The sequence below is a fragment of the Peromyscus eremicus genome, chromosome 5 (assembly GCF_949786415.1).
Source record: "Peromyscus eremicus chromosome 5, PerEre_H2_v1, whole genome shotgun sequence".
Taxonomy (NCBI): Eukaryota; Metazoa; Chordata; class Mammalia; order Rodentia; family Cricetidae; genus Peromyscus; species Peromyscus eremicus.
The window spans coordinates 104309743-104328177 of NC_081420.1; the positions used below are offsets into that span (position 1 = coordinate 104309743).

The 18435-nt window shown below is 44.0% G+C and overlaps 1 protein-coding gene across 3 annotated transcripts; it reads right to left on the reverse strand.

Annotated features, from left to right (window-relative positions):
* Positions 1–1932: 1932 nt before the first annotated feature.
* LOC131910724 (acylcarnitine hydrolase-like) lies at positions 1933–17152 on the reverse strand. Of its 3 annotated transcripts, XM_059262621.1 has the most exons (13): positions 17080–17152; positions 15615–15620; positions 7799–8003; positions 6507–6648; positions 5777–5910; positions 5441–5696; positions 4913–5011; positions 4537–4677; positions 4338–4418; positions 3957–4101; positions 3318–3455; positions 2584–2656; positions 1933–2158 (listed from the first exon to the last, which is right to left on the reverse strand). In XM_059262621.1, the coding sequence occupies exons 1-13, from the start codon at positions 17150–17152 to the stop codon at positions 1972–1974; spliced, it is 1680 nt and encodes a 559-aa protein (XP_059118604.1). In that variant the 3' UTR covers positions 1933–1971. The 3 variants fall into 3 exon arrangements, with proteins under 3 accessions (XP_059118604.1, XP_059118601.1, XP_059118602.1); XM_059262618.1 differs by lacking the exon at positions 15615–15620; XM_059262619.1 differs by lacking the exon at positions 15615–15620 and having other exon boundaries at positions 4338–4395; positions 4517–4677.
* Positions 17153–18435: the final 1283 nt, after the last annotated feature.

The following is an 18435-nucleotide window of genomic DNA, read 5'->3' on the forward strand; positions in this document are numbered from 1 at the left end:
CTGGGGGCAACAGGAGACAATAGAGGAGAGGGGATGGGGGATGAAAACATGATGGAACTGGATGGTCAGGCTGGGGGAGGGATGGAGTGAGAGAGCAATGAAAGATATCTTGACAGAGGGAGACATCATGGGGATAGGAAGAGACCTGGTACTAGGGAAGTTTCCAGGAATTCACAAGAATGACCCCAGCTTAGACTACTAGCAATAGTGGAGAGGGTGCCTGAGCTGGCCTACCCTAGTAATCAGATTGCTGAATACCTGAACTGTCATCATGGAGCCTTCATCCAGTAACCAATGGAAGCAGATGCAGAGAGCCACAGCCAATCACCAGGCCAAGCTCCAGCATTCCAGTCAAAGAGAGGGAAGAGGGATTATATGAGCAATGGGAGTCAAGATCATGATGGCAAAATCTACATAGACAACTGAACCAAGATCATAGGAACTCATGAAATTTAGACTGACAGCTATGGAACCTGCATGGTACCAGACTAGGCCCTCTGCATGAGGTAGACAATTGTGTAGCCTGACCTGTCTGAGGGGTCCCTAGCAGTGGTATCAGGATCCATCCCTGGTGTATGAGCTGTCTTTTTGGAGCCCATTACCTATGGTGGGACACCTTTCTCAGCCTTGATGCAGGAGGGAGGGGCTTTGTCCTGCCTCAACTGAATTACCAGGCTTTGCCATGGGAGGCCTTACACTTTTAAAGGAGGGGAGAGGGGATGGGTCAGGGGAGGGAATGCTGGGAGAGTGGGAGGAGGGATGAGAGGGGGATCTGTGGTTGGTCTGTAAAATGAATTTTAAAAATTTCTTAAGTGCTGTGGGATGTTCTGTATGGCAAATGTGTTGTTAATTAGTCAATAAATAAAACACTGATTGGCCATTGACTAGGCAGGAAGTGTAGGCGGGACAAGGAGGAGAATAAAGCTGGGAAGTGGAAGGCTGAGTCAGAGAGACACTGCCAGCCGCCACGATGAGAAACAGCATGTGAAGATGCCGGTAAGCCACGAGCCATGTGGCAGGGCATAGATTAATGGAAATGGATTAATTTAAGCTGTAAGAACAGTTAGCAAGAAGCCTGCCACGGCCATACAGTTTGTAACCAATATAAGTCTCTGTGTTTACTTGGTCGGGTCTGAGGCTGTGGGACTGGCAGGTGAGTGAGATTTGTCCTGACTGTGGGCCAGGCAGGAAAACTCCATCTACACTTAAATAAGAAATAATTTAATAAAAAAAAAAGAAAAGAAAATTAATGAGCTAGAGAACCAAGGAGAATATGAGTTTATGATACATACTTAAATACATAGTGAAATACATACTCAGCTGTCTAGTTATTATATATTTACATACAGTGTCCATATTTAGAACAAGTTACCCTTGCATTTCTGAGTTCACTAGACCCTCCCCTCAGTCTTGCTAGTAGTGGGGCCACACATCTGTCACAACACTCACCTTGCAGCTTATTATAATTTTTTCATGGCATATTTAAAATACCAAGACACCAGTGCTGTTACTAATCATGTTATAATCAACTCATAGATAATGCATTGGGACTTGCTGAGAGATATACACAGGGTTTTAATACCCACACACATCTGATGTGTTCAAAACTGTCCAGAGCTTCTGATTCATTTGAAGAAATTTAGGATTTGGGAAAGAGGAGAAAGAGGGCTGGGAGAAGATGAGGTAAAGAAGAGAGGAAGAGATGCAGGTCCACTAGGATATAAAGCGATGTTGGCATCCACTAGGGCTCACACAAACACGCTGTCATGGGGAATTTATTGAATATGTGAAACAAGACAGGACCCAGACAAACAGGGTACCAGTGACACACTTAAGTGTAAGCTGAACAGATACATGAAGAAGGGATGCATGGACATATGAAAGATGGAGTCACCCCTCTCTTCTGAGTATGGAGGCACCTTAGGTTGACTCCACTTCTACTCAGGACACTCCACTATGGTGCATAACATGCTACAGCTCTGTGTGCTTTTTCTCAACATCCTTCAGCTGCTGGATCTTCTGGGGCAGAGTCTTGGTCCAGAACTGCATCCTGTTGGCCTTCAGAGCATAGCCCACAGTAGTCTGGATGTCCAGCTGCAGGTACTGCTCATCCTGGGTAAACACAGGCCAGTGGGGCAGGTCCATGCTGTTGGGGTTCCTGTGGACACACCCCCATATTAGGGTGCAGTGAGGATCACTATGAGTTATGCTGTGGCCAGACTTGATCCCCTACTTTGGGTCAATATGGTGCATAAAGCCGGCCAGAATTCAAGGACAAGGAAGGACAGTCTCAGGATAGAGACAAAAGAGAAACTCCCACTCCATAAGGGGCAAGATCATCTGGGGTGTTTTTTCCTTTCTATATAGCAGGCTCATGTATATAAAACTAGAGTAGTTTGGCCACACACGCCAAGTCACAGAGACATGACTGTTGGCTGACACTCAGATGGGACAACTGTGTGAGAGAAACCTGCCCCTCAGGAATAACCTATCATGTGATAAAGCATCTATATATGCTCCTGAGGCTACCACAAACAGGAACAGGAGGAGGTCCTGGAAGATTCAAGGGGTGTATCTTCTCACCCATGTCTTGCAAAGTTGGCCCAGTACTTCATTATCCTCCTGCTCAGCAGCTCCTCCTCCTCAGTGAAGTCAACTGTAGTCATTAGGAAGACAGAGGTCCAGGTCTCAGACACCCCATGCAGCTGCCACATCCACAATCCCAGCTACAGCCTAACTCTGGTGCTCATGTTCCCCACCTGCTAGATCCAAGGTCTTCCATTTTCCACCCACCCTTACTTGCCCCAGCCTCTAATGAACCCACCACCTCCACCCCAGCTTATTCTTAGACTAGAGGCCCTTTCTTTGCTCTGGCATAATCACTTAAGAAAACATCATAGCCGGGTGGTGGTGGCACATGCCTTTAATCCCAGCACTTGGGAGGCAGAGCCAGGCGGATCTCTGTGAGTTCGAGGCCAGCCTGGGCTACCAAGTGAGTTCCAGGAAAGGCGCAAAGCTACACAGAGTAACCCTGTCTCGAAAAACCAAAAAAAAGAAAAGAAAAGAAAACATCATGGCTTTAACCATCCCCCTTGGATGTCAGGCCTGACACCACCATCAGGGCAGGGACAGGACAGAAAGTACAATCTAGACTGGAAAGGATTCAGATTACAGTCCTAGTATACCATTTGGGGTTACAAGATGGCTCAGAAAGGCTCTCCAAGAACCTCAGTTTCCTCACTTGGACAGTGAGCTCAGTCATCCCTCAGTTCTCATCTGGGTCCCCATCCTATTCATGCAGAAAAGGGAAGACTCACATTTGCTGCCCCAGAAGGAGGATCCAAAGACAAAGGAAATCTCATCATCATGGTCAGCCTTCACATGAGGTGGTCTTCCATCTTTGAAAAAGTTGGTTGGGTGCTGAAACTCATAGAAGTAGACAGGCGCAAGGGGACCTGGAAGTATAGACACACGGTGACATAGTTGCCTTTTGCCTGGACCAGTCCTATCTCAACATTTGTGTGAGATACCGTGACCTAAAGTTGTTAAAATGGCTGGGAGTTTAGGGGAGTGTTGACTCCAGGACTAAAAAATGAGCCTTTGGAAAACCCTTGGTTAAATCATGACCTTGAGTCATTTGAGGAAGTTCTAGCATATCATTACATCACTTTCTTCATTTGTGTCTGGAGAAGTTATGCTCTTACATTAGACATGAGGATTTACTAAAGTAAGAGTCCTCTGAAGCCTGGAACCAAAGAAAAATAAAGACATAGGTGGGAACCTGGACACCAGAGAGCTGTCCTTGGACCCACACCTCTGAGACCTCTCCTTGGAATCAGGCCTCTTTTTCTTTGTGACACTACAGGAAATTAATCATGTGGCATTATGCATATGAAGCAAGTGTTCTACCACTAGCTAGAGTCCCAACCCAGAGTCATATTTATAGATGTATTCACTCTGAGCATGGGCTACTTGCAAGCCAGGGGCCACAAACATGAAGTCTTCCATCATCTCCTTAAACTGTGCTAGGAGAATCTCAGGGTCTTCAGTGTCTCCCAAATACTCCTCTACCAGAATATCAGCAACACCAGGAGGCATCATCTAGGTCAGAGGGATCCAGAAAAGATGTGTTAGGAAAACTTTAACACCAGGAATCAGTATCCTCAGGTGAAGAGAAAGGGGTCTGAGATGGGAGAAGGTAATGGAGCAAAGGACAAAACTGAGGGTGACACTACCACAAAACAGAAGTATACCCCATTTTTTGCTCAGGTGGCTCTTGGCAATGGCAGATAACTAGAAGCTCCCTTTTCAATGGCCCACAATATTAAGAGTCTTACCAGTTGTGCTGGTGTGCTCTGTAGAACAGCCTGAATGGTCTCTCTGTCCATTTTTTCCCCAGTATCAATGTGGAACAGATACTAAGAGGTGGATGGAAAAGTTCAAGTTGATTTTCAAATAGGTTGTAGTTGGGACTGTGGAGCTCTGAGCATCTTCTCCCATCCTATCAGTTAACCAAAGAGTTGTATCTGGACTCACCATTGGGATGTCCCAGCCAAACTCATCATTGTTGACACCTATGATGCTGGGGACAGGTCGAAAATCAGCAGAGACCAACAGCTCCTTAGGGTGCTTGGGAAAGAACACCCCATCCACCACAGCAGGCATGATCTTGAAGACCTGAAGGGCATTCAAGGTGAAGGATCAAGTCCAGGGCCCAGATATTTTCTAACGTCAAAAAATCTCATTAAATCCATACACATCCATGGTTTAGTTGAACTTGTATCTATTTTGTATTGACAGTTACAAGGGCATCAAGCCGTGCACATCAGCTATATTGTCGCTGAGTAGAAAGAACTTTCTGTTTCACTCTCTATTTGAACCCTTCCAAGACACTATCACCATGCAATCAAACCTTAGTGATATCCAGCATCTCCTCTTCACTCTTGCCTCTCAGACAGCCCACCATGGACTCTGAGTCCATCTGATTACATCCAGAGAGGTTGGCCACCATCTGTACAGATTACAAGCAGGAACCTGTTTATCATTCCAGGCAGGGAAAAAAGTTTTGCTAATATTCCTCGTTAGTGTGGATTCCCCACAAATCACAGTGGGTAAACTATGTGGATTGCAGCAGAAACGCAATTGTTCCCACATCCCCAGTGTCAATATGAGATAGACAAGGGAACTAATGCATCTGCAATGCTTCTGAACACAATGTGAGCTACCAGGCAGAACTGCTTTGGGCAGAGAAAATACTCAGCTTACATGAGACAGAGGTATATGCATTCTAACCCTTGAAGCTTTCAGCAAGGAAGAAGGAAAGAGAAAGTCCTAGGTACCCCTATGATATTTACTGCATTCAGAGATCAGACAGAACCAGGAGTTCTGAGAGTGAGGGCTGGGACAGAGGACTAGGATGTGGAGAATTGAGAGAACTCACTGTGTAGACCACCTCAGACTGAGAGACGAAACCAGGCATTGTGGCCACTCCACTCTCCATAATGGCTCCATGGAAGAGTCCTTTGGACATTGGGGACAAAACAAGTGAAGACACACTTGTTGCCCCTGCTGACTCGCCAAAAATAGTGACCCGGTCAGGGTTGCCTCCAAAGTGGGCGATGTTCTGCTGGACCCAGCGCAGGGCAGCCACTTGGTCCAGGTAACCCCAGTTGCCTCTGGCATGCTCGTCTCCAGTGCTGTGAAGTGGCAGGGGAAGGAATCACAGGCTGTCCTTCTTTTGCCCAGCTCCCAATTCCCTGCCTTGCCCTTGGCTCACCTGAAGTAACCCAAGACACCCAGGCGGTACTGGATGGTGACCACCATGATGTCCTCAATTGCTGCTAGCTTCGATCCATCATACACAGAAGCCAAGCCCAAAGCGAGTCCACCACCATGGATCCATACCATCACCTGGTAAATAAATAAGGTAAGAGATCATTCCCCTTACCCAGCTCAAGTGCTGCCTGTCATCTAGAATATCCATTGCTTTGTCTCAGAAGCTGCCCACATAAACAGTTCCCAGCTGTCATAATCTGTTAAAGGATCCAAGTTACATCAGGAAGAAAAGTCTCTCAACCATTATTTTGTCTCATGTACCAAAGGCTGTCTCCAATACTCCAGGAGACCCTCAAAAAAGGAAAGACATGTGTCCTTCATGATCACATATGGAAATAAAACAAATGCCCTCCAATCTTTTGGCCAAACAGATGAGTCAACTTTTATGACTTGCTTTGGGCATGACACAAACCTCATCTCTGGGAAATCTGACTGGGTTTTTTGGGCACAAGCCCTGAATTCATTAAGATAAAGACTGACTTCTCGGTGCCTCCGGGGATTTCTGTGCGTAAGCCCATGAGTTAACTGCCTATGGTAGGCAAGAAGGCATTCTTGGACACAATATCAGGCAGGATCTATACTGAAGCAAGATCCAGAATGATCTTAGCCCTTCCATATTCCTTCAGAAGGAATGTCCTTCCACCCCCAGTTGGCCATGGCCTAATACTCACAGGCAGGTTGGAGCCCTCAGAAGCATGAACAGGTGAGTAGATGTTGAGGTACAGGCAGTCTTCAGACATAGAAAGAAGAGGTGGGGAGCCTTTGAACATGATCTTGGCTACTGAATTCATTACAGTAATATTCTGTAGACACCTGTCAACAATGGTAAATGGTTAACTATTCAAAGGACTGAACTGGGTCAAACTGGTTAAAGTCAGAAACCAGGTAGATTTGCTCCTAGAAAGCTACATGCTGCAAATATGAGATCATTTTCTAAAGTCCCTCTTGGGGATAGAGTGATAGTTCAGTGGTCACTAGCCCTGGCTGCTCTTCCAGAGGACCTGGGTTAGATTCCCAGCATCCACATGACAGCTGACAACCCCTATAACTCCAGTCAAAGCGGGATCTAAGGACAGTGAATGCGCATTGAGCACAGACATACATGCATTAAAACACTCAAACACACAAAATAATAAATAAATAAAATAAAGTCACTCCTCCACAGATAAAAGTCTCAGGCTTCGGGGAAGCTGTGATAGAGCCCAGATCTCCGTATATAGATTTAGATGGTCTTAGATCCTACTTATTGGAAGGTCAGGAAATAGAGAGTCCTAGGAAACCTCAAGGCAGCCTTTGACCATGGGCTTTAATATTTTTACCATTTCTCCCTATTTCCAATAAGGCCTGAAACAGGTGAGTTGCCTCTACAGTGCAATTGTATAAATAGGTATGAATTAGTTTCCCACAAGGTAGTAGGACCTCCTTCATCTAAAGTCTCCATTTTCAGGGTTCCTCATCTCTCCCACAGGCCTCCTCATTGTCAGCACATGCACTTGTTCTTGTCAAATGACATCTGCTCATATGGTTGGCACAGTGACTGTGGAGGGTACAGTCCTTTGGGGACCATTGCTTCACTATTTAGGATTCTTCAGTCTCTGCTATAAAACTCAGGAGTTCTTCTGGTTAAGTGATGGAGTCTGATCTCCTCCCAGAGACATTTCCCCTAGTGTCAGAGACACATGACATAACCTGACTCTCAAGACAAATGTGCCTGTGCTCCCATCTGCAGTCCTCAAGGCTAGCTCCTTGTGTGGGCAAAGCACTGAACCTTGAGCCTGGAACTGGTTGTTCCATTCAGAATCTGAGCAGGTCCTTGGAAAAATGTAAGTGGGACTCCCCCTACTCCATGAAGAGGGGGAACTGGATGTGGGATTGAGAAGTTGGAACCACTGCAGCTGGGACATCCCTCACAATACTAGCCCACTCCCAGGCCTCAAGTCTACTGGGCCCCAGAAGAGCTTACATGGCAGGATGGGAAGTTCCATCCCTCACACCATTCCACGGTTCAGGGGGCTCAGGAGGAGCAAACCGCAGAGGTCCTACAGGTGGCTTGGCAAAGGGAATTCCCAGGAAGGTGTGGACTCCCATGTTGATATCCTCCAAGTGGACAAGGCTACCTTGCACCTGTCCGGTGTGTGTGTTCCTGATGGGCCTGGATGAGTCCTGGCCTGTAAATAAAGAGGTGACAGCTGGGTTAATCTGCTTAATCAGACACTTTTGTTCCATCCTTTCGACCCTTTTCCCAGCCTCATCAAAAATCCTGGACTGAAAACACAAGATTTACATATTTGCTGCCTGTTACAGTCTTCACTGAGTTACGTCCAAGTCTAGTCCCTTGACAGGACTCATTTAGGCACCATGGGACTCAAGAACATCATTCAGCCCTATGAGCTTCCTGTACAGGGCCACATATGTGGCAATGACACAGTCTCCTTTCCATCAGCTCTATGTGAGCCAGTATAGGGACTATTCGGTCACACTGAACATTATCCCATGTAGCCTTGCAGCATGCACGATGTTTCATCCTCACAGAAAAGCTCTCTATAAAGTTCACATTAAATCTGGTGATCTGTCCTTCCCACCAGAGGCTGTAAGCTATAATCCAGAGCAGGGACAGAGTTTATGACCAACAGGTAAAATTAAACACAGCTGAAAAAATTTCATTTTCTTTCCTTTGTTTGTTTGTTTGTTTGCTTGTTTGTTTTTTATTATCTTGACACAAGTTCTTACTGGGTAGCACAGACTGGTTCTGCAGTTGGAGTTCCTCCCATTTCAATTTCCTGGGTGCTAAATTTACAGCTGTGTGGCTACACCCAAATCATACATCTCTTCTTGTGCAATCCTTGCACTATATGTCAGACTCTGTCATTTGCTGTCCCTGTGGTGAGCCAAGCCTGGGAGGTATAGAGGGGATGGGACACAAATATTTTTCATTTTATTGTTATCAGTGATTCTGAGCCCAGAAATTCAAACAAACATCAGCCATGGAGACAGAGCCCGCCAGAGCCCGCCAGAGCCCGATTGGACTAAGAGGTGAGTCTTTATGCTCAAATCTAAACACCCCAGCCACTAGGCTTTGGGACTAGGGACACAACCCTGCACCCCCATTCCACCATCTATTGCAGTCCCAGTTTCAAACCAGTCGGCAGGCAGACCTCCTGCAGACAGGTGAGACTACCACCATCTTCCACAAGACCCTGTAACCCACAATCCCCACCTCCTCCATATCCCATTCACCCACTGAGATGCAACTGTTCCCTGAGATAGAGCCTGCCAGTGCCCGACTGGACTAAGAGGTGAGTCTTTCTCTAGGTTTGGCCCAGGGGCACAACCCTGTACCCCCACACCACCAGCCATTGCAGTTCCAGTCTCAGGCCAATAGGCAGACATCCTACAGACACGTTGGACTATGACCGTCACCCACTAGACCCTGTAACCCACAAGCCCAATCCCTCCCAAACATACCTACCCTCCCAGACTGCAGGTACTCCCTGAGACAGAACCCACCAGTGCCAATTGGACTAAGAGCTGCTCCTTGTGACAAAAAGTCCATCAGCACTGCTTAGACCGGGAGTCCCAACTCGACCAAGAGCTCCCACTGGACCAAGAGTATCGATCAGACCAAGAGAGGCTCCCTCAGACACAGACACCACTTGCACCAAGTGGAGAAAGAGCTGGGTAGACGCCAGTGCAAAAATACAGTCAACAACATAAAAACCAATATGGCTCCATCAGAACCTACATCAGCAAGACCTGAACATCCCAACACAGAAGAAACAGAAAAAAAAATCGACCTTAAAAATGACTTTAAGAAGATGATATAGATCTTTAAAGAGGAAATGAAAAATTCCCTTAAAGATATCGAGGAAACAAAAAAATTGGAAAAAATCAATAAATCCCTTAAAGAAAGCCAAGAAAAATCAATTAAACAGGTGAGGGAAACAGTTCAAGAATTGAAAACTGAAATTGAGACAATAAAGAAGATACAAACTGATGGAATGCTCGAAATGGAAAATCTGAGTAAATGAACAGGAACTACAGATGCAAGCATAACCAACAGAATGCAAGAGATGGAAGAGCAGATCTCTGGTGTTGAAGATACGATAGAGGAAATAGATTCATCAGTCAAAGAAAACACAAAAGCCAACAAAGTCATAACACAAAATATCCAGGAAATTTGGGACACCATGAAAAGACCAAACCTAAGAATAATAGGGATTGAAGAAGGAGAAGAATACTAACTTAAAGGCACAGAAAATATATTCAACAAAATCATAGAAGAAAACTTTCCCAACCTAAAGAAAGAAATGCCTATAAAGACACAAGAAGCTTACAGAACACCAAATAGAATGGATCAAAAATAAATAAAAAGTCCCCTCTCCACATAATAATCAAACCATTAAACATAGAGAATAAAGAAAAAGTATTAAGAATTGCAAAGGAAAAAGGCCAAGAAACATATAAAGGAGGCCTATAAGAATAACACCTAGCCAGGCGGTGGTGGCGCACGCCTTTAATCCCAGCACTCGAGAGGCAGAGCCAGGCGGATCTCTGTGAGTTCGAGGCCAGCTTGGGCTACCAAGTGAGTTCCAGGAAAGGCTCAAAGCTACACAGAGAAACCCTGTCTCGAAAAACCAAAAAAAAAAAAAAAAGAATAACACCCGACTTCTCAATGGAAACTCTAAAAGCCAGAAGGTCCTGGACAGATGTTGTGCAGACACTAAGAGACCATGGATGCCAACCCAGACTATTATACCCAACAAAACTCTCATTCACCATACACGGAGTAAACAAAATATTTCATGATAAAAACCAGATTTAAACAATATCTTTCCACAGATCCAGCCCTAAAGAAAGCACTAGAAGGAAAAATCCAACCTAAGGAAGTTAGATACACTCACGAAAACACAAGAAATAGTTAGTCACACATCAACAAACACCAAAGAATATAAACATACAACACTACCACCAAAAAATAACAGGAACTAACAATCACTGGCCATTAATATCCATTAATATCAATGGTCTCAATTCACCTATAAAAAGACACAGTCTAACAGAATGGATATGAAAAGAAGATTCATTCTTCTGCTGCATACAAGAAACATACCTCAACTTCAAAGACAGACACTACCTCAGAGTAAAAGACTGGAAAAAGATTTTCTAATCAAATGGACTTAAGAAGCAAGCTGGTGTAGCTATCCTAATATCTAATAAAATAGGCTTCAAACTAAAATCAATCAAAAGAGGTAATGAACAACATTACATATTTGTCACAGGGAAAATCCAAAATGATGAAGTCTTGATTCTGAATATTTATGCCTCAAATACAAGGGCACCCACATTTGTAAAAGAAACATTACTAAAGCTTAAATAACAGACAATTTGATGCAAAAGGACTTAACAGATTTCTACAAAATATTCCACCCTAACACAAAAGAATATACCTTCTTCTCAGCACACCATGGAACTTTCTCCAAAATTGACCACATGCTTGGTCACAAAGCAAATCTCAACAAATACAAAATATTGGAATAACCTCATGTATCTTATCTGACCACCATAGCTTAAAGTTAGATTTCAACAACAACACAAATAACAGAAAGCCTACAATCTCATGGAAACCGAATAATGCCCAACTGAATCACCAATGGGTCAAGGAGGAAATAAAAAAAGAAATTAAAGATTTCCTAGAATTCAATGAAAACAAATGTACAACACACCCAAACTTATGGGACACTATGAAATCAGTACTAAGAGGAAAATTCATAGCACTAAATGCCCACATAAAGAAGTTGGAGAAATCGCACACTAGCAACTTAACATCACGTCCGAAAGCTCTAGAACAAAAAGAAGCAAACTCACCCAGGAGAAATAGATGCCAGGAAATAATCAAATTGAGGGCTGAAATCAATGAAATAGAAACAAAGAGAACAATACAAAGAATCCAAGAAACAAAGAGTTGGTTTGCTGTGGGATGGTCTGTATGTCAAGTGTGTTGCTGATTGGTCAGTAAATAAATCACTGATTGGCCATTGGCTAGGCAGGAAGTATAGGCGGGACAAGGAGAAGAATTCTGGGAAGTAGAAGGCTGAGAGAGAGACACTGCCAGCCGCCACCATGACAAGCCACATGTGAAGATGCCGGTAAGCCACGAGCCATGTGGCAAGGTATAGATTAATAGAAATGGATTAATTTAAGCTGTAAGAACAGTTAGCAAGAAGCCTGCCACGGCCATACAGTTTGTAACCAATATAAGTCTCTGTGTTTACTTGGTTGGGTCTGAATGGCTGTGGGACTGGCGGGTGACAGAGATTTGTTCTGAGGTGGGCCAGGCAGGAAAACTCTAGTTACATTGGTTCTTTGAGAAAATCAATAAGATAGACAAGCCCTTATCCAAACTAACCAAAAAGCAGAGAGAGAGAGAGAGAGAGAGAGAGAGAGAGAGAGAGAGAGAGAGAGAGCATCCAAATTAACAAAAATCAGAAATGAAAAGGGAGACATAACAACAGACAATAAAGAAATCCAGAGAATCATCAGGTCATTCTTCAAAAATCTGTACTCCACAAAATTGGAAAATGTGAAAGAAATGGATGATTTTCTGGATAGGTGCCCCATACCAAAGTTAAATCAAAACCAGATAAACTATTTAAATCCACCAATAACCACTAAGGAAATAGAAATGGTCATTGAAAGTCTCCTAACCAAAAAAAGCCCAGAACTAGATGGTTTCAGCCCAGAATTCTACAAGATTTTCAAAGAAGAACTAATTCCAATACTCTTCAAATTGTTCCACACAATAGAAACAGAAGGAATATTACCAAACTCTTTATGAGGCTACAGTTACCCTGATACCCAAGCCACACAAAGATGCAACAAAGAAAGAAAATTACAGACCAATCTCCCTCATAAATATTGATACAAAAAATACTCAATAAAATATTGGCTAATGGAATCCAGGAACACATCAAAACAATTATCCACCATGACCAAGTAGGCTTCATCCCAGGGATGCAAGGATGGTTCAACATACAAAAACTTGTCAATGTAATACACCAAATAAAAAAAACTGAAAAAAAAAACACATGATCATCTCATTAGATGTGGAAAAAGCCTTTGACAAAATCCAACACCCCTTCATGATAAAGGTTCTAGAGAAATCAGAAATGCAAGGTACGTACCAAAATATAATAAAGGCAACTTACAACAAGCCGACAGCCAACATCAAATTAAATGGGGAGAAACTCAAAGTGAATCCACTAAAATCAGGAACAAGACAAGGCTGTCCACTTTCCCTATATTTATTCAACATAGTACTTGAAGTCCTAGCTAGAGCAATAAGACAACAAAAGGAGATACAAATTGGAAAGGAAGAAGTCAAACCTTCCCTATTTGCAGACTATATGATAGCATACATAAGTGACCCCAAAAATTCTACCAGAGAACTACAGCTGATAAACTCCTTCAGTAAGGTGGCAGGATACAAGATTAAATCAAAAAAATCAGTAGGCCACCTATATACAAATGATAAATGGGCTGAGAAAGAAATCAGAGAAACATTACCCTTTACAATAGCCACAAATAGTATGAAATACCTTGGGGTAACTCTAACTAAGCAAGTGAAAGACCTGTATGACAAAAACTTTAAGTCTCTGAAGGAAGAAATCAAAGGAGATATCAGAAAATGAAAAGATCTCTCATGCTCATGGATAGGTAGAATTAACATAGTAAAAATGGCAATCTTACCAAAAGCAATCTATATATTCAATGCAATCTCCATCAAAATCCCAGTACAATTCTTCACAGACATGCAAAGAACAATATTTAACTTTATATGGAAAAAAAACAAGGATAGCTAAAAGAATCCTGTATAATAAAGCAACCTCTAGAGGCATCACGATCCCTGACCTCAAGCTCTACTATAGAGCTATAGAAATAAAAACTGACATGTGGACCAATGGAATCGAATTGAAGACCCTGATATTAATCCACACACCTGTATACATCTGATTTTCGACAAAGAAGCTAAAACTGTACCATAGAAAAAAGAAAGCTGTAGCATGAATCTTATAATGTTCTTATTAATAAGATCAAATGTGAGCCAGGTATTGGGGTGAATGCTCGAAGATCAGAGAAGCAGAACAAGCCACAGCTTCCTCACCTCACCAATTCCTCAGCTGATCCTGTTTCTTCAGACTGGAAGCTTCTCAGTCCTCATCCAGAATGAATCTTAGCTGAACTGCTACTCACAGCCTGAAATCTTAACCAGCCTAGTTCCTGGTTTTCATGTCTTATATACCTTTCTGCTTTCTGCCAACACTCCCTGGGATTAAAGGCTCACATTCTGGGATTAAAATTTGTAAGGGTGCACAATATTTTGGGGAACACAATACCACCACAGAAAGCATCTTCAACCAATAGTGCTGGCATAACTGGATGTCAACCTGCAGAAGATTGCAAATAGATCCCTATCTGTCGCAATGCACAAAACTCAAGTCAAAGTGGATCAAAGACCTCAACATAAATCCAATTACACTGAACTTGACAGAAGAGAAAGTAGGAAGTACTCTTGAACACACTGGCACAGGATACCATTTACTAAATATAACACCAGTAGCACAGACACCAGAGAGCAACAATTAATAAATGGGACCGCCTGAAACCGAGAAGCTTTTGTAGAGCAAAGGACATGATCAATAAGACAAAATGACAGCCTACAGAATGAGAAAAGATCTTCACCAACCCAACATCTGACAGAGGGCTGATCTCCAAAATATATAAAGAACTCAGAAAGCTAGACATCAAAATACTGAACAATCCAATTTTTTTTTAAAAAAAAAAAAAGGGGGGGCTACAGAGCTTAACAGAGAATTCTCAACAGAAGAATCTCAAATGGCAGAAAGACATTTAAGGAATTGCTCAACATCCTTAGTCATCAGGGAAATGCAAATCAAAATGATTCTGAGATACCATCTTACACCTGTCAAAATGGCTAAGATCAAAAACACTGAAGACAGCTTATGTTGGAGAGGATGTGGAGGAAGGGGAACACTTCTACACTGTTGGTGGGAATGCAAACTTGTAATGCCACTCTGGAAATCAGCATGGAAGTTTCTCAGAAAATTGGGAATCAGTTTTCCTCAAGACTCTGCTATACTATTCTTGGCCATATACCCAAGGAATGCTGAATCTTACCACAAGGACACATGCTCAACTATGTTCATAGCAGTATTATTCATAATACCCAGAACCTGGAAACAACCTAGATGCCCCTCAAATGAAGAATGGATAAAGAAAATGTGGTACATATACACAATAGAGTACTACTCAACAGTAAAAAACAATGATATCATGAAATTTGCAGGCAAATGGATGGAACTAGAAAATATCATCCTAAGTGAGGTAACCCAGACTTAGAAGGAGAGACATAGTATGTACTCACTCATAAGTGGATACTAGATGTAAGGCAAAGGATAATAGACTACAACCCACAGCTCCAGAGAAGCTAGCTAACAAAGAGGGATACTAAGGTGGACACATAGATAGCCCAGTGAAGAAGAAATAGATGAGATCTACATGAGCAAACTGGGAGTGAGGGCAGGTGGTAATGAAGGACAAAGAATGGGGGATGGGAACATAGGAAATTGGAGGTTTGAGCTGGAACAGAGACAGAGTGGGAGAGCAAGGAAAGAGATACCATGATAAACTGAAGACATCCTGGGAATAAGAAGAGGCATGGTGCTGGGGAAACGCTCAGGAATCCATAAGGATGATCCCACCTTGGACTACTGGCAAAGGTCAAGAGGGTGCCGGAATGGTCTACTAAGGTGACCAATCTAGTGAATACCCTAATTGTCATCAAAAAGCCTTCATCTAGTGAGTGCTGGAAGCGGATGCAGAGATCCAAAGCTGGGCACCAGGCTGAGCTCCCGGAATCCAATCAATGAGAGAGAAGAGGGATTCTGTAGCAGGGGACATCAAGATCATGATGAGTAAACATGCAGAAAGGACCAGCCACACTAGTGGAAACCCACAAACTGTGGACTAAATGCTGTGGCTCCCCCATAGGACTAGATTAGGCCCTCTGGAAATGGGAGACAGTTGTTTTGTTGAACTGTTTGCAGGGCTCCACCAGAAAGGGGATCAGGATCCATCCCTGGTGTATGGGCTGGCTTTTTGGAGCCCAGTATCTAGGGTGTGACACCTTGCACAGCCTTGGTGCAGGGGGTAAATGCTTGGACCTGCCTCAGCTGAGTGGGCCAGGCTGTGCTGACTCCCCATGGGAGAACTTAATTTGGAAAATGTGGGGATGAGGGTGAGTAGGGAGAAAAGATGGGGGGTGGGAAGAGGGAAGAGGGGGGATCTGTGGTTGGTATGTAAAGTGAATAGAAAAATTCTTAATAAAAAAAATGAAAAAAATAACATAAAATAACAGCCCTGAGTGAATCTGGCAGAATCTCCTGTCTAGAAGGTGCTGGTGATCTCTCAGATCCCTGGAAACAACAGGGAAGAGTCCCAGCCCAAGGGGAGTGCAGTCTTCTTAGTGGGAAGGCCTGACTAGATGTCACCAGAGATGACACTAGGAGGAGCTGTGGTAAGGGACACCTAGGGCTGCACACACATACTGAGCACAGTGCCCTCTGACTCAGCTCTGATAAGGACCTGAAAATTGTACACACCCACAGCACATGCTAGTTGCCCCAGAAAGCAAGCCTAGATAAGGAGCATGGAGAAGGAAACACAGAGATTCCAGGTAGGTACAACTGTAGGTTGTAGGACTGGGACTGTCTGCATACCTTAGTGGCAGCCAATACCTTGTGCAGGGCCTTTATGGAGTGCCATGGCACTTCTCTATTCTGAGAGTGACACATGAGGAGTTTTCAGCAGCATGAAGCATAAACTGTTATTATCCAAGTCAGTAGCAGCTACAGTTTCAGCAACACAGAGAGGAAATGTCCCCTCTGCTCCTCTATCCCTTGACATTTAGATCCAAAGCAACTGAGAGCCCATCATGCTGGGGTAGCTTCTCAGTATTGGAGTTCCTCTGGACTCCCAGACTCCTTGTTTGGTAGAGGGGCAAGACTCTGGCTTTTATAGGGAATTAGGAGACTCACATTTCCCACACTGCCATCTCCACCGGCTCTTCCTCCCTGGTACTTTTACCCCTGCAATCTCAGCCAACAGCTCTCATCAAGTTTCGACAGCTTGGACATGGGTCCCCCATTCCTCCCTAGGTAGTCTCACCATGCACACTGAAGAGAAGCAGAAGGCCACAGGTCAGAGTATTCAGCCATCTAGAAAGTCTGTCTGAAGGCATGCTTAGCTCCCAGTCCTGAGTCTGTGCTGCTGTGTGCGATCAACCTCCTGTTAATGTCACAAATATATTAACTTGCCCGGGCAGGAACTTTGAACCAAAGGAGATAGGCTGAGTGGGGACAGAGGGCTGGGTAGTCCAGGCCAAGGTCCTTGAACTCTACTGGCTGGGCTGCATGGTGGAAACCAATGAGCAGCAAGTGAGGTAAAGCTGCCTCCCATTCCTGCTCTTCCTTTAGTCCCCTTGGGAGGCACAGCAGGGACTCTGAAGCCCTCTCTCCAAATCTGGAGTCGCCATTTTCAGACTTATAAAGCACTCACAGGACTATTAAAGTATTGGTGTAGAGAGGATGAAGAAGAAAGCAATAACTAGAGAAGCTTTTTTGCAGAGATGCATACTCAGGATGTCACAGATGGAGAATGGAATGGAACTGAGGAAATGTGACCTGGGTAAAGGGGAACTGCATGCACATGCCCACTACCTGAAAACACCTCCCTGCTTTCAGGACTTACAGTTCCTGAGTCCAGGTTCAGGGTTCCTCAACACTTACATTGATCTTAGGGTCTTCATGTGCCCCTCCCAGTTATGCCTTGACAGTTCATGAAACACACTGCAACTCTGCCACCATACCATAGTCACTTGGCCTCTTTGCTGTAGCTACTCTGGTGCCCAGCTTCTCTCAAGTTCACAGTTGCTAACCCACATGCACTGGAGCCTGCTGACTCTAATATTGAAGACAGTCTGGGCTCTTGGGGCCTGAATTAAGGTTCACATGCAGGCCATTGATCAGGAGTTTCAGAAACATTGTGAACCTTGGCAAACTACATCTGAGAGGACAGAATCAGGAGCTCACACCTCACCCATCCTGATTTTCCAAAAGGAGTATCATGAGATTGACTCTTAGAAAGACTTTAGAGCCACCTAAGAACTGACCTTGGTTCCATTTTCCAGTCTACAGAACCCACCTACAGAACCACACAGAAAGACTTAATCTATGGCAGTTTTCTGGTCATTTCCCTGGTATGGTACAACCACGGCTTGTCCTATCACCCTGCTCTCAATAATCTATATCCTCCTCAGCACACTCTGTGGTCACAGCTCCTGCCTAGGCAATGCTCTCTCTGCCCTCCCTGTTTGAAGGAACAGCTGGAGTATGGAGGCTGAAGGCCCTCAGCTCCTCCAAGCTCCCTGTCCTAGGACCAGTTTCTTCAGTTAACTGGACAGTATGGTAATCTTCTGAATCCTGGGCTTCTGCACCAAGCTGGAGGAGGGTCCCCATGCACTCT